This window comes from Poecile atricapillus, chromosome 11 (assembly GCF_030490865.1).
Source record: "Poecile atricapillus isolate bPoeAtr1 chromosome 11, bPoeAtr1.hap1, whole genome shotgun sequence".
NCBI lineage: Eukaryota > Metazoa > Chordata > Aves > Passeriformes > Paridae > Poecile > Poecile atricapillus.
In genome coordinates this window covers 9,362,487-9,385,067 of record NC_081259.1, presented here as the reverse complement: position 1 = coordinate 9,385,067, position 22,581 = coordinate 9,362,487, and the positions used below count along the sequence as shown (strand labels likewise).

Genomic DNA, 22,581 nt, shown 5'->3' with positions numbered 1-22,581 from the left:
TATTTGCTAATTTAGTGTCGGATAATATTATTAAGGTAAAAAAATTGAAGTAGAATTCAATAAACTTAAATGAAGTTTCATTTAAATAACCTTTTCCACTTTGCAAACTCTTTTGGGAGCAGAGTGAAAGATTTCTTACTTGTGAAAGGGGCTGTGGGAGGTGGAGTCCTCTTCAGGAACCAGCACAGAGCTTTGTGCTACTCGTGTTTGAGCAGGAAAAGAAAACAAATTGATTCCTAGTCTTTCCCAGAAGAAGATGATTATTTAGTCAACTGCTCTTAAGAGAGGGACAGCACATCGTGGTTTTCCACAATTGTTGCTGTAAGATCCGTCTGGTGGCTTCTGACATGTAATTGGCACAGCCAGCAAATTACTTGGCAAGGGTTTTTACAGCTAACTCATCTAAATCACACTGCTGATGTGGGTATCTTCACTTCTGTGCCTGGGAGCACCAAAGACTTGCTATAAAGGAGACTGGTGCTGGTTTTGCTCATTTATTGTCTCAAAGTTGGCTCAACTTCCCCTCCTCCCCAGCGTGATTTCACTTTCATCTGTGTTCTGGTTCCTGCTAAGGTTGGGCTGCACCACCAATTCTGCCTCTTGTTCAAGCTCTCACCTTGGCAGCATCTGAATTTACAAAGATGGTGAATTCTTGTTCTCCAAAGTTCTGATCTTTTGCACTTCCCTTATCAAGCAAATCAAGCTAAATAAGCTCTATCAAAAAAAAGTTGTGAGATAACAAAGCTGCACTGAGTAGGAGGTGTGAGGCTTTACAGGAGGTGAAATCTAAAGATGGTGGAGCAGGAAAGGGTTTATTGGGAAAGTGAGTAAGATATTTTGGGCTTGCTTGAGGCTTAACTCAGTCAAACCATTTGATCATCTTTTAGTTTGCTACTGTCCTGCTTCTGTTACCAACCCATATATCTGGGGCTGTTGTGTTAAATGGGGACCGGTCAAAACTTCACTGCCAGGATTTTCACACTTCTGATATTTTTTCTAGTCTCTGCATAACTCCCAAAACATTTTTTCATATTGTATGTTCCTGCTGTGCCCATCTGGATGTGGGTGGAGACATCCAGAAACATCTGCATGTCAGACACATATGTGGGCAACATTTACCCAGTTATTCCGCCTGCTTTGGGGCCCTGCCTCTTCTTGGGGTTTGTTTTTAATTTGTGCAGACCTGCTTTTTTTCTACCAGAATGCAGAATGGGGTGTTAGTTGTGCCAGCGCCTGAAATGGTTACAATGATAATTTTCCTAATATGGAGTAATGTGTTTGGACAGCAAATACACGCATCACCCAAAAAATCTGGAGTCCTAAGGAGCAGCCTGGGTAGTTCTGTCCTAGGCTGTCACAATTAGGTCAAGGATGATGTAAATCCTGCAGTGAACTTTCCATTTAGTGTCAGCAAGTTGTTTGTGTTCCAAAAAAGGCAGACACTACACTGTGCTTTGTAGCATATGGCATAAATTTAGCTGACATCAGAACACATCCCACATGTCAAGTGGAGCGCCATCAACTTCTGCCATGCCAGTTCTCTTCTGTCACATGTCATCATATGGCGGGTAGGTATCACTCACCACCAAAGCACTCTCATGCCTGATGTAAATATCTGTCAGTTTTCATTGAAAACAGTTTCTGTAAGCTCTTGGAAGACTCTTGCACCTCTTTTTTTTTTTTATAAGGTTTGTTTGTGTTTTAAGCTTAAAATTATAGCAGATTATTAATTTCTTCTGCATCTTGACTCCTTTTATCCTGAGTTGCTTTCTCAAACTGCTTGTTTTGTGTACTTTCTCTTTTGGTTCCTGCAGATACATTTTTTTTTACTGTAAATATGTTCTAAGACAGCCCAAGATGCACAGGGGATTTGGTGTGCAGAGACTTAGAGAGGAAGGTTTTCTTTCCATCCTGTGTTACTGCAGACATGTTTCTAACACATGTTCATCTGAGTAGTTAATTCCTGAATAGCTGTTAAAAAAACAATTTTTTTTTCCCAAAATTGATACTTACTCTTGATCTTTTTCTTTAATACTTAAAAATTAGGAAAAAAAAATCTGTGTTGCCTTTTTCTTCTTTTTATCCTTTGAGTGATTCATAGGAAGAATTGATTTTGAGGTAGCTCTGTGTTAAGGCAGCTCTTGTATTAAACCTGGCATTCTTTCCTGGGTACCACTAATTAGCACATGCACAGAGTAAAGTGCATTTTGGAGCATGAAGGAACCCCTGTGTAGATGGCTGTACTCTGTCTCCATGTTACTGCACCAGAGCTGGCAGGCTGGACCCTGCCCAGAAGGACTGGCAGTGACTCAGGGAGATCCAACAAAACTTTCTGGCTCTCGGAGCTACATATGAAAAACTTCATGTGGCTGCACACGTGTGACAGGGGTGATAAAACTGGGAGTGGGGAGCTCCAGCTGCAGCTCAGCTGGGAGATGTTGGTGGCTCTCCAGAAGTCCCACTGGAGGATGAGGCTGAGCTAAGGAGGGGCTGCCACATCCTACGTGACCTGTCACCCTTCCTAGCTTCAGGGGCTGGTTTCTCACTGTGGAAGCTCTTGGCAGGCCAGCAGATGATGGAGCCACCCTTCAAAGGCTGCACTTGCCCCACTCTGAATGCCACTGCCCACCTTGGCCTGGTGGTTCCCTTGCAACATTGCTGGCAACTCAGTGGTGGACTTTTACAAATAAATAAATAATATAAATAAATAATAACAGGGTGCTCTCTCACACTGAAAAGGTCTTTTGGGATCACTTGTTTTTATTTTGCAGTTTCCCACTGCTGCTAGAAACTGGTCTTTCTTTTCAGCTCTTATCTCATTCTCTCTCCTACTGTTTCTTATGGAGAATGCACTCTTTAGGGATTTCTTACTGTGGAAGTTTATTGTTTTTTTGTCAGATGAGTAGTGGGTTTTTTCTGATCTCCAGTTTCTTATCTATACTTCTTTGGTCTTAAGTGGTTCTCTGCCAAGTTTTGTTTTGTTTTAGTGAGCTGAGTGCAAATGTGACTTTACTTCCCAGCCTAGCAAGGACCTAAATCATGTGAGCAGTGATAGCAGAAAAACTCATGATTTGGGTGTCATCTTGAAGTAGAGCCTTAGTAACTTTCAAATCTCCCAGTGCTAACATCACCAGGCAAGGCAGATTTGGCTGAACCCAGCCAGAAAAGGAGCAAAGTAATTTGATTTCGTATACTGATTTCTTTTTTGAAAGCATTCTCACAAACAAGAAGCTCACTGGGAGTTTGTGTCCTATCCTCTGGTTGTGTGTATGTGTGTTTTTTTTAAATGGAGGCCATGTGGGAAAGGGGTACTTGCTCCTGCTGGGTGGTCCTATAATCTCTGAGCTCCTCTAGCATGTGACAGATCCTGTAGTAAGAGTTAAAGGTTTTGGAAACACTTTGTTTTATTTGATGGAAGTGGATTTACAGAGTTGTGGAACACTCTTTAGGCTCTTGCTTTCAGATATAAAATGTCAGCAGAAATATGTGGAAAGTCTTTTTAGGAGCCCTTTAGTATGCAGTGAATTTTATGCACTGTATTTTTTTTATTTTCTGGGGGTTTTTTTATTGCTTTACGTTCTTTTCCTCGGTATGGATGGCTCAGGAATTCGAACATCATGGAGCGTCTCCTTGTGCCTATCATTCTGAGTTATTTTACACCTCCCTTCTGAGGTTTGCATTTTGACACACTTTGCCTTTACTGCCTGATTTCTTACCTGTGAGGAACTGAAAATCCTTGAACAGAGGAAGTTTTCCTCCTCCCAGCACGGCTGCTGCCTGCGCCCCTTGGCAGCCAGGGAGGAGATGGGCTGGGCGTTCATGGCTGGTCCTCAATACATGCACAAGGTCCCTGGAGGGGCTTTGTTCTGTTAATTAACACATGCTGAAGCCTGTGTCAGCTTGTCTGGGCTGCTACTGTCCTGGGCTGGTTTGATTCCAGAGATGTGAGAACCCTTGCCACAATCGGGCCTTTGTTAGCTCAGACAAACTGAAGAGTTATGAGACAGGACCATGTGAGAAGAAAATCATGACTCAGACCAAGATAAATCCTCAGTGAGGATAAACTAGGGTTTGAAAGCGCTGTTTGAAAGCTAAGGTTCCACACTACTTTTAAAAGTAAATTTAAAAGAAAAAAAGGAAGAAGTAAGTTGCTTAATTGGAGGGATGTTCTGGTATCTCTCCCTCTGCTTGTCAGAATCAATTACGTGTGGATGATGATCATGGGAAAGAGACAGTGGGAGCTTTTTTCTTTATGCTCTCTCCAGGGACATATTTTATCTGTGTAGGAATAAAGTGCTAGCTGAAGCTATCACAAAGTGAAGGATGTGAGCAGAGAGTGCAAAATCCGTGAATAGATGGGCTTTGAATGACAGAAGGGTTTTACAGCAGGGCAAAGAGACATGAAAAATATTGACTAAAGGAGAGCAAGATTTTCACATGACAGATTTTTTATTCATGTTTTTATTACCATGAATTCCCATAGCCATATTTAAAATTAGTTGTTTTTTGTGTGGATAGTCAGTCCTGACATCTGCCTGTGCTGAATTCTGTGCTAAGACAAGTAGAGGGGAAAATGCAGCAAATAGCTGACATTGATGCAATGAGATCTCTATACTGTGATAGTACATGCAGTGAAACACAACCTTAATTTATCTGAGTTTTGGATTTTGTGAGTGTCTGTGTTTTTGGAAATAGAAATATCTTTTCTCTCAGCAAGACACAGAGGATTTCAATTTTCCCTACTGAGTGATTCTAATAAACTGCAATGAAGATTTGTCTTTTTGAGCATGTAAGGGTTTTTCGCTGTTTTCTTCCTTTGCTACTAAATGCTGAAATAAAACATGTCCTTTCTTAGTCAAGGCACAAACTTGGAAAAGGCAATTTTGACAGAAGTAATTTAGAGGTTATATTGTGTTTTGGGCAATGCTGATAACCTTCAGAAGTATGTAGATGTTCTTACTCCATTTTTATCTTAGTTTTCATCTCTTGTAAGCCTGAAATAAATAATTTGATTTATAGCAGTGCAAATACTGCTATCCTAGTGGCTGGGCAGTCAGATCACTTAATTGGATATGTTTGGTGTAACAGTTTGCTTTCCCACTATATTTTGCAAATCTTGACAAATTTTAAAGGCAGTGGAAAGCACTTGCACCTGGAACACAAAGCCTTTGCCACCCCTCAGCAGAGCAGCGCTCCAGCCAGCACAGGATTCCTTTCTGAGGTACAGCTCCAGCAGAGCTGCTGCTGGCCAGCTTGAAAATAAAAACCACTGGACAGCAGGTACTGAGATAATTACAGACTGTTCAGCCCTTAAGGGGAAGGATCTCCAGTGCAGTAACTCTATCACATTCATGTGAGAAATACAATTATCATCTCCATTTGTGCATTCTGCAGAGCGGTTCCTTGCTCAGCAGAAATACCATACTTATTTGACATTTTAAGCACGTTGGGCACTTCCCCTTAAATGATTTTTCTGGGTTTTCTGCTTCAGCTGAATTTCACTAAATGCCATCTGTATGTTTGTGTTGAAATTCCACTTGCAGGTTGTCCCTGGAGTAAACATTTTGTGCATCCTTTGAAATAGCTAGGCCAGTGGAAGCACACAGAGAGAAATGTAACCCAGAGTAGCCTTCAACTGGCTTTTCCTGACAGCTGGGGGTTTGCTCAGCAGCTGTAGAAGGATGGTAGTTATGTCATGTTGAGATATTGTTGAACTGATTTTCTATTTTCATTTTATTAAACCAAATCACATTAATAAAGGGCATTATTCCCTGACACTGATCTGCCAGTCCCTCTAGTAAATATAGAACACTGCAAAAAAGCAGCTTACCTAATCATTTTAATGGAATTACTGATAAATGAGAGTCTGTATCAATAATAAATTTATTAGTCGAAGTAGAAAATGATTTAGTATTTAGAAAATACATTTCTGAATATTTAAATGGCATGTCTGCTAAAGAGCTTAGTCTAAGACACGGTAGATAGAAAAATAATGGCACTAGTGCAGCTTCAGTTTTAATGTTTCATAGAATTTATGTATCTGTCACAAATAAAAATAGCAGTGATTTATTATTTTGTGGCTGCTTCTATTAGGAGAACTTAGAATATTTGTTTTCTCTGGCTGTACCTGGATCTTTGGCTCCAGAGGACCCTAGAAGGGGGAAAGCTCACTTTGAAAGAGAAATATTATTTATCATTATCTATATTGCTGTATATGATTTTATGCTTTTGATAGTAATAAGGACACTTAACATTTATATGATGCTTGTTATGCAGATGTCTGGTTTTACTCATCTCAGAAATATTTTTATTTTATAAAGTGTAGGTGTATCTTCAACTTATTTATTTGAGGTATATAATCTTGAGTCATTGGCATTCCTGAAACCTCCTTGAATAATTGAAATGTGTATATGTCAGTTTATAACTGACAACTCACTGCTGAAGAATGAGTTCTACAAAAAGAGTGCTGTGCCTATTTTGGGAGTGCCTGCAGCTGGAGGTGGGTGGCCAGCTGAGCTAATGCCACAGTTCAGGAGGTCTAAAGCAATGGTCTAACAAGCAAATGCTGAAATTTTAAAGCTGGATCCTGTATCAGACTCTGCACTGGCAATTCTAATCCATGTTTGTACTTGTATTTATTTAGAGAAGTTTCTGGAAGGAGAGAAGGAGGGCATGGGTGGGATTTGCCTTGTGTTTTACTATGATGCTTTTTTAGCATATTGGAATTTTAGGTAAAATTCTGTCACCTTGCAGTCCTGTCCATTTCCTTATCATACTTAATTATAAACATCTTAAACAAAGGAATCTTCTTGAATTTAACAGATTATTCTTGGACCTTCACAAATCAAAATTAACATGCTACATTAATTTCTTTGTTTAAGTCCAGTTCCTCAGCTGAAGCACTGCTAATTAGATATGACCTAAAGAAACAGCTTTACATGAGCTTCTGAGTGATTTTTGGATTCATATTTGCAAAAATATTTGTAATGTTCCAAAGTCACTTTTAACATATCAAAAGTGATTTCATTCTTCTCTTTCATCTATTTGACTGTATTTTATACCCTGACCTTTTGCTCTTCCTTTGCCTTTCTGAACCTACATGAACTATTTTAAGCATGCTCCAAGTATTTAACACCCTTCAGGATTGTCTTTCACAACAGCACTGCCATGCTAAAGGTTTGTTGAAGCAGATGAGTGGTTTTGTTCACTGCTTAACCAGATGCTTTCTATCTGAGCTGCCTGTAAGACTGCCTGGGAGAATTCTATAAACTATATAACTCTTTTTCATATTTATTTTTTAATTTTTTTCTTTTGTAAGAACAGACAAGTAACATATTCAGGTTCTGTCCAAAAATAGTAATGGATGGTAGACCTGTTTCTGAAAATAGTCCTGCCATATCCAAATTCACTGATACCCCATCATGGACAATTTTATAAATTCACAAAGTGCTCATTTCTTCTCAATACTCCTTTTATATTAAATTTCTACTTGCTGTTTGTTTAGTTACATATTGGTGAATATTCTCCCTGCTGTCTGAGGGGATCAATTACAGCCTGGTCATTACAATACCTGTATCATTTTTTGGGATGATGATATTTATGATAACAAATTTCTTAAATTCACAGGGTCCCAATTCTTCAATGACACAGTTTGTGTTATCACTTGTTTCATTTATTCAGCCTATGTTAAAATCACCTAATATTCTTTCTGACTATGCCCTAAAAGCCTGCAGATGTTTTCCCAGTCTGCCTGTAACATTTATAGCTGATCCCTTTGCTCTGTAAACAGCAAGCAATGTGGGGTAAATTAATCCTAGAAAATGCCTTAATTGTGAAAATCATCAGCTCCTTTGGCTGGCTGAGGTGGTGGGTCAGCAGAGCAAGGCTGTTGCCATTTATCATTTTCTTGTCCTTGTTGCAGCTTTATTTGCAAATAACCATATTTACTGTCTTCAAAATGTTTCATCAAACACCTTTTTTTTTTTTTTTCTTGCAGTAGTTACTGGCCAAAATATGAACACCTTAAATTCATAATATTTGGTGTCACAATGCCATATGTTTTTGAGACCCAGTTTCCAAAGCTGGAAACCTCACACCTTCCTCTTCTGGTGAGATCTGTGGCTGTTCAGCACACCTGAGAAATTGCCCATCATGGGTTTACAAACAGATAAAAAAGGCTGGCTGTAGACTCTGAGGTTTGAAATATGTCCCATCCCAGTGTTCACTCATTAAGATTCCTTCTTGAATTAGCTTTAAATTTGTGGCTTGTCACTGAAATCCTGTGGAATTTTTGGGTGCTTCATGTTAAACAAAATCTGGGGTTCTATGCTAACTTCAAGTCAAAATTGTGATTATAATTTGAGTTGTTTTCTAAGTTGTGTTCCCACATATAATTGCTTGATATTCAAATTTGTAACAGCTGATGTAAACATAATATGAGAAGGAAACCTGCAGAGGGTGAATGCATCTCGCTGAACAAACCACCTTTGCTGTCAGGGGAGCTGTAAACCTTTTCCCACATCCAAGTCCCTTGCAGCTAGCACTCCTGTTTTATTTCTGTGGCATTTGTGTATTATTAAAAAATAAGCAATAATACTATATGAAACAGTCCTCTAAAATATGCTGCTGTGCTGATTATCTTCTCTTGCATTCCGTGTAGGACACAATAATGCCTTGTGTTTGCACAGTTGTGTAATTCTTGTTACACCCACAGGGAATTTGTTTTCACAGGGGCTGTGTGCAAGAGCCCAGTCTGGATGTTTGTTATTGTCATGTTGGGCCCTAATGGGCTGGTCTTGCTCTGCCTGCTCAGTGCCCTCCTCCCACTAAAGACTTGCAGCATCTTTAGCCTAAAAATATGCAAGAGCTTAAACTAAGAAAAACAGCACTTTTCCACAGAGGGTGTCACTTTGTGCAATTTATTTTTTCTTTGAAATTAATTGATGAGTGGTAAACAGTTTTTTAATATTTTGAAAAGGAGATTACAGTATGAAATGGAGATGTGTTTGAGACATTACACTTGCAGTGATAGAATTTACCTCCATGTTCTCGTAGTATCTTTATATGAATAAGGGCAGGAGAATCGGTGAAGAGCAGTAACTACTTTTAAAGTCTTCCAAAGAGGAATATGGACTCTCTCAACCACTGGTGTGGTCTCCATCTGCATGCTTCACCAACTTTAGGAGATTAATTCATGCAACATCTCTGTCAGCTGGGGATCTGCAGTTAGATCCCTTCCATGGACTGGAATGGAAAAGCACAGGAGTTTTCAAAGGTCAGAAAAGAAATTCTGTTGTGGAGCTGGGAACTGAAAGAGTTGTCAGTGCTGAGGTAAATGTGTATTGTTATGTCCCATGAAATTTCATCTGATTTCTGATTCACAGAGTGGGCCAGTCAGTTGCTGTTTCTTAAATGGTATTTTCATTCATTTCTCAATGTTAATTGCTTATAAAGTGTGAAGACAGACTTGTTTTTATAGTCATCTGTTTACAACCATTTATTTTTTTATATTCTTCTGGATGTCAGTAATGAACCTGGAGCTAAAGCTCAAGACAACTTCAAGGGCAAATACTTTAATCTGTAATCCATGCCTATATTATAGTGCAGTGTTCCCACATGCTTTCTCTGTGGTAAATAAGCATCTGTTCACACATGTGTAAATTTGCTTTATTTTTACAACTAAGTTTTTCTTAAAACGGAAATGATTTACTGGTAGTGCTAAGTGGCTTATTTCTTTTTAAAATTAATTCCTTGCTGGGCTACATAGGATAAAGATCCCCTTCAGCTGCAGGAATAAAATAATTTCCTACTGCTAATGTAGGTTTCTCTGGTAAATCTGAAGTCCTTAGCAAGGAGATGCCTTCACTGCAGGTCTCTCAGCTGAAGCATTTAAACTGTCCCCATTAATGCCCTCCTCTAAAGGGAATTCAGGCTGTAGGGAATTGGGAAAATAAGGGAAAGGGGCAGGAGGAGGAGGTGGGGCTGCTTTGTTTTCTTTTCCACAGACATGTGAAACTTTAAGATTGCATTTCTCCGTGTTTGGCAGTGGATGTGTGTGATTTGTGTGTCTGTGTTAACTCAGACTGGAAGACCCAGCCCTGCCTCTTACGTGTGGACTGGATCCTCACCTCTCCAAGGGGATCGTGTGTCAGTTTTGGCACAGCACAGATGCAGTGGATCTTGGCAGCTGAGACTGCCCCTTCCAAGCATTTTTATATAGGAAGAGGTGTGTGCTGGCCAGTTTCAGAATTCTAGCACTGCTTTTAACTGTGAGTTTCCAGAGGGTTTTCTATCCATTTGTCAGTTTGGATTTTTGTTAAATACGTACACCCATGACAAATTAGCTGCCCTTCTCAGGGAAATGTGAATGTAAGAGACATGTAGGTTGACTTGAGAAAACTTGAAGCTGGAGATCAGCTTTTTACCACATCGTTCAGCATGTGTTACTCCCTGAAAAATTCTTCTATGTAATGGTGAAGAGTAAGATAGGTGAGGCCAAATATTTATCTTCTATTCATCAGGAAGGTGTTAGTCAGTTCTGTCTATTGTTTGTCTTTCCGTTCTCACTCCCATCTTTCTTGTGTAGTTGACTGATATGCAGAAAAAGAAAAACCTGGAAAAATGTTTTCATTATAATTTGGAGGGTTTTCAGTTGACAGTTTTTGGTTTTTTTTTTAATTTCTTTTTTGAATTTTTGGCAGTGTTTAAGTTTGGGTGTTTTTATAATAGTCGTTGGAAATTTTTATAGAATGGGTCTTACATTCATAAACTAGAAAAAAATCAAAAGGTGAGGAGTGAATGGTCCAAGTTTTTTAAAAGCTAGTTAGCAAATGTGTATGTAATTGACATTGATGTAAATGGCAAATAGATCTACAGAAGTGCCAGTTAAATTCTGAATGGCCAAGACACTAGAATGTTAGCACTGCCTCAGTTCCCTGTCCATGAATCTGGAGGCTGAGTGCCCTTTAAATTTTTAACATGGGTTATTCAATTGCATTTATCCTATCTCAGACATAATTAAACAGGTGATGAAAACCAAAGTGTAAATAACATAGTTATGCCTTGGGTTGGAAAGAATAATGCTCAATGGTATTCATTCACATAAGTAGTGGGAAACAGATTCATGTATTTCCTATGCTTGAATAGCTTAATATATCAGTTGTTGTGGTTCATCATTAAAATCATGGAAATGACAGCATGCTTTTAAAATCCTAAATGGCAAGATATGCTTTGATAGAATGAGGCCAACTCATAAAATCAAAAGGATAACATAATAAATAAAATTCCAGAAACCTGAGCATGTCTACTACAGCTTTGCCCTCCTTCTGACTGTGGTGTTGATGTTGGCAGGCAGTAGGCTGTGATCGACAACTTGGGAGCAATGCCAAGGAAGACAACTGTGGAATCTGTGCAGGAGATGGCTCAACATGCAGGCTTGTGAGGGGACAAGCTAAGGCACATGTCTCACCAGAAAAAAGTAAGTTGCAAATTGATGCTATGGTAATTTCTCCTTGACTGTGTTTTCTGCTTGTATATTAGCATGCATATTGCAGTGACCTTTTAACTGTGTAATTGTTTGCAGTTTTACAAAGCTACTTATTCTAAAGTGTGTGCTAGATTAGGCTGTTGAAATTCCGTGAGGGATACCACACATTAGGGTATAGCTAGGAAAGAATTTGAGATATGCATTTATTTTTTTTATAGAGCTACTAAATTCATTCTATCAGGAATAACCATCAAGATGCACATCTTATTTTAGAGGGTATCCTCATGTTGCAGTATATGTGGTGCTGGAGCAAAGTTTTTAAATCATGGAAACATCTTATAGATGGTTTAATGGAAATAGTGGCCTGTATTTGAAAGTAGCTGGTTTTCAAATTAACTTTGATTTTAATTTTTTTTTTGGTTGGTTGTTTTTGGTTTTTGGTTTGGCTTTTGGTTTTGTTTTGGTTTTTTTTTGGTGGTGTCTGAAGACAGTTGAACTTCAGGGGCAAGTTACTACTTGTATAGTACAAAAAGGACAAAGTGAAAGGGACTAATACTTCCATCTCTTTTTTATGTGTTTGCCTCAAATTTCACCATTCTTTCTCAAAATAATTAACATCTTACTGGGAATAACTCTGTAGGTCCCAGTAATATTGAAAATATAAAATATAAAGGAGGAAGAATATTAGAATTAGACCCTTTACTGGAGTCTGAAGAGTCTGGCTATTTTGATATGCAGGCAAAGTTTTCCATACAAAGATTCCCCTCTGACACTGGTGCTCTCCACCCTCACAGATGATGTTCCCTGGAATTTCACAGCATATGTCCCATGTGTTTATCATATGAATTGTTGCCTCACATATTTTTTTCTTTTCTGAACTCACAGTGTGTATTTTGTCATGAGCATTTGTCATGTGGAGATGAGGTCTTTGAGGTTAATTACCTTCCTGCAAAGTCACCAATAGAAGGGTGCTCTTCAAGTCAGTGCTCAAAGCTCAAATGCAACCAGGTTTTCTTTCTAATGGATGAAGCACCTGCCTCTGACAGCTGCCTATCTTAATACTGTTGTATTTCAGCCTGCAAAGATTCCACTTGTGCCCTGATTTTGAAAGAACTTTGTACATTGAATCATGCTAAAATCTTATTGCAATATAAATAACTATTCCCATGGGGTTTTTAATGCCACTGTTTGCAGTTTGGTTCAGTTTGGATGTAACTTGGGGTAGTTTATTTGTTACCTCAGTGCTTATTGCCTTGCAGTGTGGTGTCTCTCTGTGGTACTGCCCTGCAAGGGTGTTTGGTACCATTGTGCAGGTGCATAATTTCTGTAATTCAATACACTTATGTAGCAAAGACAATCTAAATTAAAAAGTGACTGGTTGTGTGGCTGCAAAACTCATACAATAATTTTTCCACAAGTCAAAAAGCCTCTTTTACATATTAGATGATCTATCAGTGTTAGCCTTTGTCTTGCTTTGACTAGAGGACTTTTTATTGATGGAAGAGTGTAGTTCAGTAATTAATAAAATTTTTCATCATGAAAGGGTGAAAAAATGTCTTGAATGCTTGAAATGAGCTGAAAAAGAATTTTCATGGAGGGACACTTTTTATTTATTTTCAATATCAAATACTCAGAGCTTCTGTTCAGCATAGAGAAAGCACTTGTAAAGCAAATATTTTTGTAGTGTCTCCAAGCTGTATTTGTTTGGTGTCTATATATAGATAGATACAGATATACAGGCACAAAATATCCTTTCCCTTTCTGATGTGAAGGTCAACTGGAATTGAATGGAATTGCATTGTCTATTCCAGCTTTACAGCAACAGAGATTCTCCTGGAGAAGGATGATTCCTGGGGACACCATAGCTAGTTCTAAGGCAGCCCAAATAAACTTGTTGGATTGGTGACTCTGATTAGATAGCTCATGATAAATGAAATAAAAAGTTTCACATTCAATTGCTGCTAGTATAGTAAAGACAAAGTAATAAAAGGGATCTGGTTTTGAAACTGTCATTTTGTGACAGAAAATATTAATTTCACTTGTGGTATTCTGGCTCAGGTAAGAGTTGACTACAGCTGACATCACTTGGTGGAAGGTCTCCCATTGCCTTGAAGTTTATGAAGAATTCCCATGGTTCATTGTTTCCTCCATCATCATTCAATGTCTCTTTAAGAGTCTTTGCAGTTAAAGACCAAGAAAGACTATTCTGAGGAACGATGTCAGTTTTGCCAAGTTTTGGGATTATCTTGCACTGCAGTAGGCTGGATGATATGAATGAATTACCACTGGCATAAGCAAAACAGTACACATGCTACTAAATTCAGAACTTGATGTTTTTCTTGGTTATTGCGATGGTGCCAAAGTATTTTTTTGAGTCAAGTTGTTCAACACTATGCAGTGAGTTCCATATAATGATGCTATGTGTGTGAATGAAATGTGGAAATAAAGCCATCCTTTCTTTGTGGTAAAATATCAGTGAAGGGAGGCACATTATCTTCCAAAGAGTCATTTGGAAGCTTTCAGAACCAGTGTTGAGAAAATACCAACACATGACAGACATGTATTTAAGAAGGAGCTTAAGGCTGTGAGCAGGATGTAAATTTTACTGTTCAATGAAGCAAATTAAAGAACTGGAAAGAAAGCAGGAGCCAAAGATTTTAGTATGAAAAAGAGGCTTAAGGGAAAATAAAAGTGCTTGGTTATCTTAGTCCATATTTTAAAACAAAGAAATTTAGGCATTGATAGCAAATGATTTCTCATGAAGGACTAATTTTGTTTTATTATCTTTTTTATATGTTTTTACATTAAATTAATGTCTTTGATCAGAAAGTTAAACAGCAGTGAAAGGGAGCTTACTGTTTTGCAAATATGAAATGAACAGTTATTTCAAAAGTTTATTTTTTCCACTAACACTTAATTGTCTTTGAAAGACAAAGTAAGTTAAACTTCTGTCAGCAAGCCAGATTCTAACATTCTGGTAAAATGATTAAAGGTTTGACTAACGATATTCAAACAAAAAGTGTAATAGGTTGTAAAATGTACCATCCCACTGGGAAATGAGATATCATGGGCCTGAAGTTTCTAGTACTAAATGCATGGAACTCCCATTAACTCTGGTGCACTTGGAAATCTTGTAGGATTGGGCCCTCATATGTCCTTTCTGCACCATTGTTGTCAAGAAATGCTAGGAAAGTGTTCTGGTTCTGGTACCAGCAAAGAAGAAAAGACGTTGGTTCAATGCAGGGTGAAGTTGAAGGCACGGACTTGTCCCAATCTGGTTTTATTTGATTCCCACACAACAAGATTTTGCAATTTACTTGCAAGATACTTACAAGTTTTGCCTTTCTTAATGTTTTGTTAAAGAGCTTCTTATGAAAGCTTCCACGGGAGATGGCTTTGTAAGTGTTTGAATTTCCTTTTGCCGTGTGCTTTATTTCCTATGGCACTTGTGTGATACACCATTGGTCACTTCTTCTCACATGATGTATGTCATCATCCCCAAGCATGCTTAACCAAAAACCTAACTTCTCTTTGGTCATTTATCTAAACAGAGACCTTTGGCACAGCTCCCTCTTCTGTGTCATCAGCCAGCTTTGTAACAACTTCCTGTCTCACATTTTTTTCCCTCTTTGAAATCAATATACATGAACTTAGCAACCCCAATTGTCAAGGTTTCCTGATACTTCATTTTATATGAAGGATTATTTGCCAAAATTAGACAGTTGTGTCAGAAACTTCTCATGCCAGGTGCTATGTGTTTTGGAGAAAATTCAGCCAAAACAGCTCAGCATATTCCAAGGATACAGAGGAGAAAAACATGTTGTTTCCCACTGTCAAAACATTCTTGAAACCTTTTCTTTAATATGTTTTAACATCCCCCCATTGTTGGACTTGATCACAGATCAGGGATTTGAAATTTGGCAGGCAATGGTCTTCTGGTCATGGATAAGTCTTTTGCAATGTCTTGAACATCAACACATATTTTACTACAACCTTTACAAAAACCCCCCAACCTTTTCTTTAGTTTCTGTGGAATCTTCTTGGATGTTAACAGCTGAAATTTCTGAAAACTTATCCTTTTAAGCGTTCTCTGGATTGTTACAAGTTCTGACTGCAAACAGATCACATGTGTGCAGCCTCCTTAGAATACATTAATGTGTTGCTCTTCCAGAAATAACCTATTAAACTTTTTCCTTGAGGTTGCTCTTGCTTTCTGCTTTACTGCAGTGTGGACCAGGTGCCATGGGATGACATCTATGATGCCTCCTACCTCACATTCAGGCATTCAGAAAGGATTTTGTGGAAACCCTCCAATCTCCTGAGCTTCAGACTTATGACAGGGAGTGATGAGATCACATGAGGAGAGGGAAAGATGAGATGAGCGGAACAGAACAATTTGCTATTAGTTCATGCAGTGAAGGAAAGGCAGATGTGAGAAGGTGGGTGGAGGATGTAGGACTCGCTGGACAGACACACTGAGTCAAGGAAAAGAGGAAGAGAAGACTGAGATTAGATAAGGAATCTGGGTGGGAGATTGAGTCAAAAACACTTGGAGAGGAAGGGGGAAAAATCAACTATGTGTAGAACCAGAAGAGGGAATTGGAACTGGTTTGGCAGGAAAACTGTGTGTGGGGAGGGATAGAATGCCAGTGCATTTGTGTTCCAGGATGGATAAGGAGTATGTTTTTTGAAGCAAATTTCATCATGGCCCAAACATGCTGTTCAGCAGTTAACATCACAGAGATGATGGTCTTGGAGAGCATAAACTGGAATTTTTTGGATGAAGGTAAACCAGAAGATCGGTTCCAGAAAATCACCTGGTGTTCTCCAGCAGCTCCAGGATATCCAGTCCATGGGATCAGACTAGAATTAGTCCCAACAAGGCATCTGCAATTTTATAGTGTGGATGCTGGGTCTTCAGCACCAACTGTTTCAGTCTAGACATCCCTTTACTTTGATTGGTTTACTTGGGGCTGTTACAGGTAGCATGAAGCCTCCTTCTGAACTTTCATGGCCCCTTTTGTCTTGAAGAAATTTCTGTGTAAGAACATTGGCTATTTCATTACTTATTTTGCACTGCATTTCCTTAAGATCCATTCTCTTGAGGGGCTGTTCACTCTATGTCTTTCATGTTTTCTCCAGTGCATGTATTTGGCTTTCCTTTCATTAGGCAGCACAAAGCCCAGCAGCAGTGCCTTCTGAAATCATGCCTGATGCAAGAGTGGATGAAGGAAGCCACTGCAATAAGATTCCAAATATTTTGAGATTTTTTAGTTCCTGTGTGCTGTAGTTCCTGGATTACTGTTTGTACTTTGAGAGCACAAAGGTCTTCGATCAGAACCAGGGAACCAGCAAATAAGTTCTGAGCAAATACATTGAAAGAAACACTTTTTTATAGACCTCAAATAAACCCTCTGGCCTGCTATAAGAGGAGAGAGGGAAAAATCCCAACTGGCCCATATGTGAAACAGTAAATGGGTCCACCATGGCCCACATGGAAAAATAAATAAAACCTGCTGAATTGGATTGAGTTTAGGAATGTGGCTCCTTTATTTTGATCCTGGGGATTAGCTCCCAGTCTTACCATAGCAGGGAGTCTGATCTTGCTCTCATTGAGATCCAAAATCTAAATCCACATTAACACCACAGAAACAGGATCAAACCTTGCCATCTAAAGTAAAAGCAATCCGGGAGCTTAATCAGCAAGTGCTGTGTAATGTGCACACATTTGTTGAGAGAGTGTCTGGGTGAGAGTGGAGGGAGATGATTCACGTGCTGCTGGGCATCCCTATGCTGAAAGGAGTGTTGGAATAGAGAGACAATATCTCACCTGTTTCTCAGTTTTTTAAGGCTCAGGTGAGCCTTAATCTCAGCTCAGATGTTAGAGTCTAGTGTTTCTGCACATTCCAGATGATTTTGAGCTAATTTGTTTTCAGCTTTAGACAAAGGTCAGCAATTAACTTTCAAAGAAATACTGGAAGGGGGAAAAAGAAAGTAATCAAAAATTCTCAGTATGGATTTCAGGGTAGCAATTTCCCCTTATGCTTTTATAAGAGTTCACTGCTTTTAGCAGTGTGGACCCTACTGATTTAATGGGAAATGTACAGCAAAACCATTTTAAATGGGTTTACAGAGCCTTGTGTTTCTTTAAGAATATGAATTACATTCAGCTGTGAACTGGAGACCTTTGGAATATATAGTTTTGGAGCCAGACCTGGACAACCATAACTATTGTTTTGAGGATGTACCTAGGAGAAGGAGGAGTCTTTCATGGTCAATTTTGTCCCATTTCTTCCAAACCTTCATTTCTGTTCAGAAGTCCAAAATCCTCTTTTTTTATTATTTTTTTTTTCCCTATAGTTTACTTCATCTCAAGGAAAGACTGCCCTAGGTCATAATTATCTCAGCCAGGTTACAAAAATCTCCTGCTGTCAGACTTCTTGACAGGTCTGTGGGCTGCAGAGGTTGACTGCTGCTGTGGTGGCGAGCTTAGTCATCTCTAATGCAAATAAAACACTTTCTGGTAATGTTGTCTCTGCTGCAGAGAAACACCAAATTTAGCACCCCCATGAGACTTTTGGACCATATCAGAGAGTGCTTCGGTGAGGGTGGAATGTCTGTAGTACTGCTAAAGGAATGTGAGGCATCCTGGAAAGGGATCTGCAGGGTCTGCCGGGGCGAGCGGAGCTGCCTGTGGGGAGGCGCAGGAAGCACAGCAGGACGACCCTGGTTGTTCTCCAGAGGAGCAGCCCTGCACATCTGTGCACATCTGCACAGCAGGGCTGTGGCCGTGGAGCACGGGCTGCCCTCGGTTCCCCTTCAGAGCAGCAGTTCATGCATTCTGAACTGGTCATAGTCTGGTTTTATTTGAGGATTTGTGCTGTGCCTGATTGTTGGTTGTTATCAGAATGGGATTCAATTCCCCACCAAGCAAGGACAGATGGGCCCCTCAAACCTGCTTTCCCTCAAATACTGTCGAGCACATGTGAATTCAGTAGTTATTTCCTCTAAAGATATACACACCCACTACCTCCTGGCTATCTTTAGCAATTCCTCTGATGAAAAACCAAGATGCAAAAAGATATTAAGTGATTCAGTAGTTAATGTTTTTTCCAGGACTCCTTAGTTGTATTATTGTTTTACTGTAGTATTTTTCACTCTGGTGGAATACACAAGAATGAAATTAATAAAGCTCATATTTTATTACATCCAAAATAAGTTGTTATATTTAAATGTCCTTCCTAGAAATTGACGATATAAAAACTGTAACATAAGAAGGTGTTTATTTCAGAAAAAATAATTGCAGTATTTGCTTGAAGTATTCTGAACATTTGGCAGGAAATCATACTTATGCTAAGGAGATGTAAACCAGAAGCTGATAATTTAGCATCTACTATAAAGAGGTCCTGTTTAAAGTGGAAAGAAACATTTTTCAACTATTTGTTAGTTAAAACTAAACTCAACTATTCCTCCTCCAAATATTTTATGGGTAATCCTGGAGCCAGTGTATCACTGACCGTCAACACACATTACTTTTTGAATCTGCAAAATGGAACTTCCTCTGCACCAGGCACTGAATGTGCATCAGTTCCATCACTGAGCAGAGCATCTTATGTGGGGTGCCACTGCAGAGGGCACATGTGGCAGGGCCTGCCTTGCAGAAGATACACGGCTGGACCATGATGGAAGTGGGTGACAGCTCCTTGGATGCTTCTCTCTTCCTCTTTTGGATATCCCTGTGGATATCCTTTACTGAGAGCTGCTTATGTTGGTGTGAGGGTCTCTACCTTGTTGGTTTGACTGGTAACTCAGTTTGCTCGGGCAAATCACAGATTTCCTACATTTGAAATGAGAAGTAATAACTTTCTGCCTTTGTAAAATGCACTGAAGTAAGTGTGTTGCACATTTATATGTGAGGAGGCCTTTCAGGCAGCCAAAAGCTGTTTTGTATTGACGTGTCCTGTTGAGGGCTGGTTTGGTTTATAGTTCATTTTAAATTGAGCCTCTTACTGGAAGAAATGATCTTATATGGTAAGTTAGATGCAGACACCGTTATAACATATACCTTATAGCTATTATATATTTTCTCTTAACTGGTCTGTAATTGGTTATGGGTTAGTGTTAAGTAGATGATTTATTTCCTGTAAGTCCTGCCACTTATTGAAGTTGTGACCTGCAGCAGGAAATGAGGTGTGGGCAAAATGAGACTGAACAGCTGCAGATTTTTGTAAGGGGGAAGGACTACTTAGCAGATTCCTTATGTCAATTCAGTGATTAGAAAATAAAACTAGGACAAAGGAGTGTAAATATGTTCCTAATACACTACTGACATTTCAGTTGTTATTGTTAAGAGAAAATTATTTTCCAAGAGAAAGCAAGATTTACAAGTCCATTTGTAGGTCTTAATAGTTGCATAACGTAGCAAACAGACTCAGTACACTGTACTTAATAAAATATCCTGTTATTTTTAATAGAAAAATTGTGAAAGCTGTGAAATATTTTCTTAGACACATTTGATGGTTTTCAGTCTAATTATGTGATGTACAAATTCCCTGATGAAAGATAACTTCTAAAACAGTTGTTTAATTTTCCTAGGGGAAGAAACTGTGATTGCTGTACCACATGGGAGTCGCAGTGTGAGAATTACCCTGAAAGGACCAGCACACCTTGGTATGACTGAGCCGTTTTATGTATTTATACATAGGCAGAAGATAAAAACAGAACCTTGTATCCAAACTCATCCAAACTTTGGAAAATGTGGATAAGATCATGATTTCCATACCTTGATTCCTCTTCCCATCTTTAATGTCCAGCCTGGATACCATCCTAGAGAACACTGGAAAGTTTTCTTGGTAAAACGAAATAGAATACCTAGTGGTGGTTTCTATTCCTTCCATTTAAACCAATATAAAGCATCTCAAATACAGTACACTCTTAAACAACATGCAAAAAAAAATCCTTCCAGAGGATTATGTGTGGAATCAACAATCCTTGCATAACTCAGCACCAGATTTCTTTTGAAGCCTTTGACAAGTGATCTAGATACAAATAAAGTAGGGTGAACAACTACCGAAGTCCTTTTTCCTTGTCATTCTTTTAGTCCTTACATACCACCAATGAGAAACAGTTTGTTATTCTGTAAGACAATTGTTTTCCAATATTTTCATATAAGGCTGATGGCAGTATTTATGGTGATTTCTTTATCTATAGGCCTAGTTTGCCTAGGGAATGAATGATTTCAATGGTAGGTGGTGCTGCCATACCAAGCAATGAAGTAAACTATTCATTTAACTTTGAACAATTTTTTATTTGTAGAAATGGCAGATGTAGTCTGGATCATAGAAATAAAAAGAACTTCAGCTCTGAGATATGTAAACAGAAATAAAAAATACATTTTATTTAAAAATTGCTCATCAGTTTGTTTGCTTTCAAAAAATATACTCACATCCTTTCAAAGAAAAAAAACTGAAATAAAACTCACTCTTCAGAACAACTCCTGAGTGACAATAACTTTTAGATATAATACTTATATAAAAAATGTACAAAGCTGAACTTATATTGAAATAAATAATATTCCTTTAAAACTGTTGCAGGGGATGTGTGAAGGAGTGATCCTGACCAGTTCAGGTCAGGATTCTTGGACTTTAAGTAGTTCTGCAGAAGGAAGTTGTTGTTTCAGCTTTGTATGAGGAAAAAGTACTAGATTGAGTGGCTCCTGGGGGATTTCTGGAAAGCTCCTGAGGAATGCAGCAGCAACTCAGTAACTAAGTACAGAGCGCTCCTGGCTTCCTACCCAGGGTGGTTCCGTAAAGAAGCTGTGGCTTGGCATTACCTTTGTTAGTTCACTCTCTAGCTGGAAGAGAATTGTGAAATGTTCCTTTAACCACTTCCACCAGCACATCTGTTTGCAAATCTTCGAGGATTTAGACATTTGTTACCTATAATTAAAATTGCAGAGGTGAAAAACAACTGAGAGCTGTGGTGGGGAGAGAGGTGACAATCGCTTCTGGCTTCTTAGCCAGGTCTCCCAGAGCTGATGCTCCAGGGGTGCTTCTCCACCTTCCCACTGTATGTGTTCATGGGTGCTTGTCACTTTACAGAAGCTTCCAAATGATCCTTTGTCTGTAGCTTCATCAACTTCAGTGTCAGTGTGCTGGCATCATTAAAGCCAGAATTTTAAAAACAATCCCCTATTATTACAGGTTCCATTTGCCAGAGATGTTTTTCCTGGCTTGCAAGGAGTTGAATTTAACAGGTGAAGCAGGGACTATTTATTGTTAACATTTTATACTGCCTCCTGTTGCCAGTATATATTTGTCCTTCAAGTAAAGTCAGCAGCAATAGCAAAACCTTGAAGAGCACAATGGAGTGTCTGGCGCTTTTCCCTTTATCTTGTGTTCAGCGGTGCTTCATCCTGGGTTTATGATCTGGTCTGGTTCCAGGAAAGCACAGCTGCTGGACTAATCAAAAATGGAAATGTGGTTGGAGATGTAGCACATAACAGATTTGAAACAAATGCTCTGAGCATTGTTTTGCAACCAGCAGTTAGTGTTTGAGTAAGGACCATGTTTCTTTGTAGCTGGTTGGAATAAGTACTTCCTTTGTGTCTCTGGGCACTTTAAGACAGGCAACAGATTCATCAGAGAGCCAAGATGTTACTTTGAGTTTTTAACAAATATGCCCCCCCACACTTCTGCCTACTTGGGTTTGGTGAAAGATTTGGTGGAAAATAACCAAGTAATCAGCACAAAAATGGGTCTGAATAAAATGTGTTTCATTATGTTGATTTTGTTTTTGATTTGGACTGTATTATGACTTTTCTCGTAGTTGTTTTAAGAGCATTAGAATCAAAAGAAAGACTGAAAATTCCCTGAAATTAATCCTCCAGCAGAAGAAACAGGAAAACCAGAAGCTAATATTTTTACAAGTGGCTAATGCTAGATAACTGAGTTCATGAACTTAGGGAGGTTAAACGTTACTGAAAGGAACTGAAAGGTTTTTCTTTTTGTCAATTTTTTCTCTGTTCACAGTGATTTGCATCAAGTGACAGCATTTAGCTGTGGTTTGTGCACTGCTCTGTCTTTGACATGCTCAGA

General features: G+C 38.8%; 1 protein-coding gene across 1 annotated transcript in view; it reads left to right on the top strand.

Annotated features, from left to right (window-relative positions):
• Window positions 1-22,581, top strand: part of ADAMTSL3 (ADAMTS like 3) — a 172,501-nt gene that overhangs the window by 87,994 nt on the left and 61,926 nt on the right. The window contains exons 7-8 of the mRNA XM_058846711.1: window positions 11,350-11,476; window positions 20,081-20,155. Coding sequence (XP_058702694.1) covers window positions 11,350-11,476; window positions 20,081-20,155 — 202 coding nt within the window. The remainder of the gene's footprint in view (window positions 1-11,349; window positions 11,477-20,080; window positions 20,156-22,581) is intronic.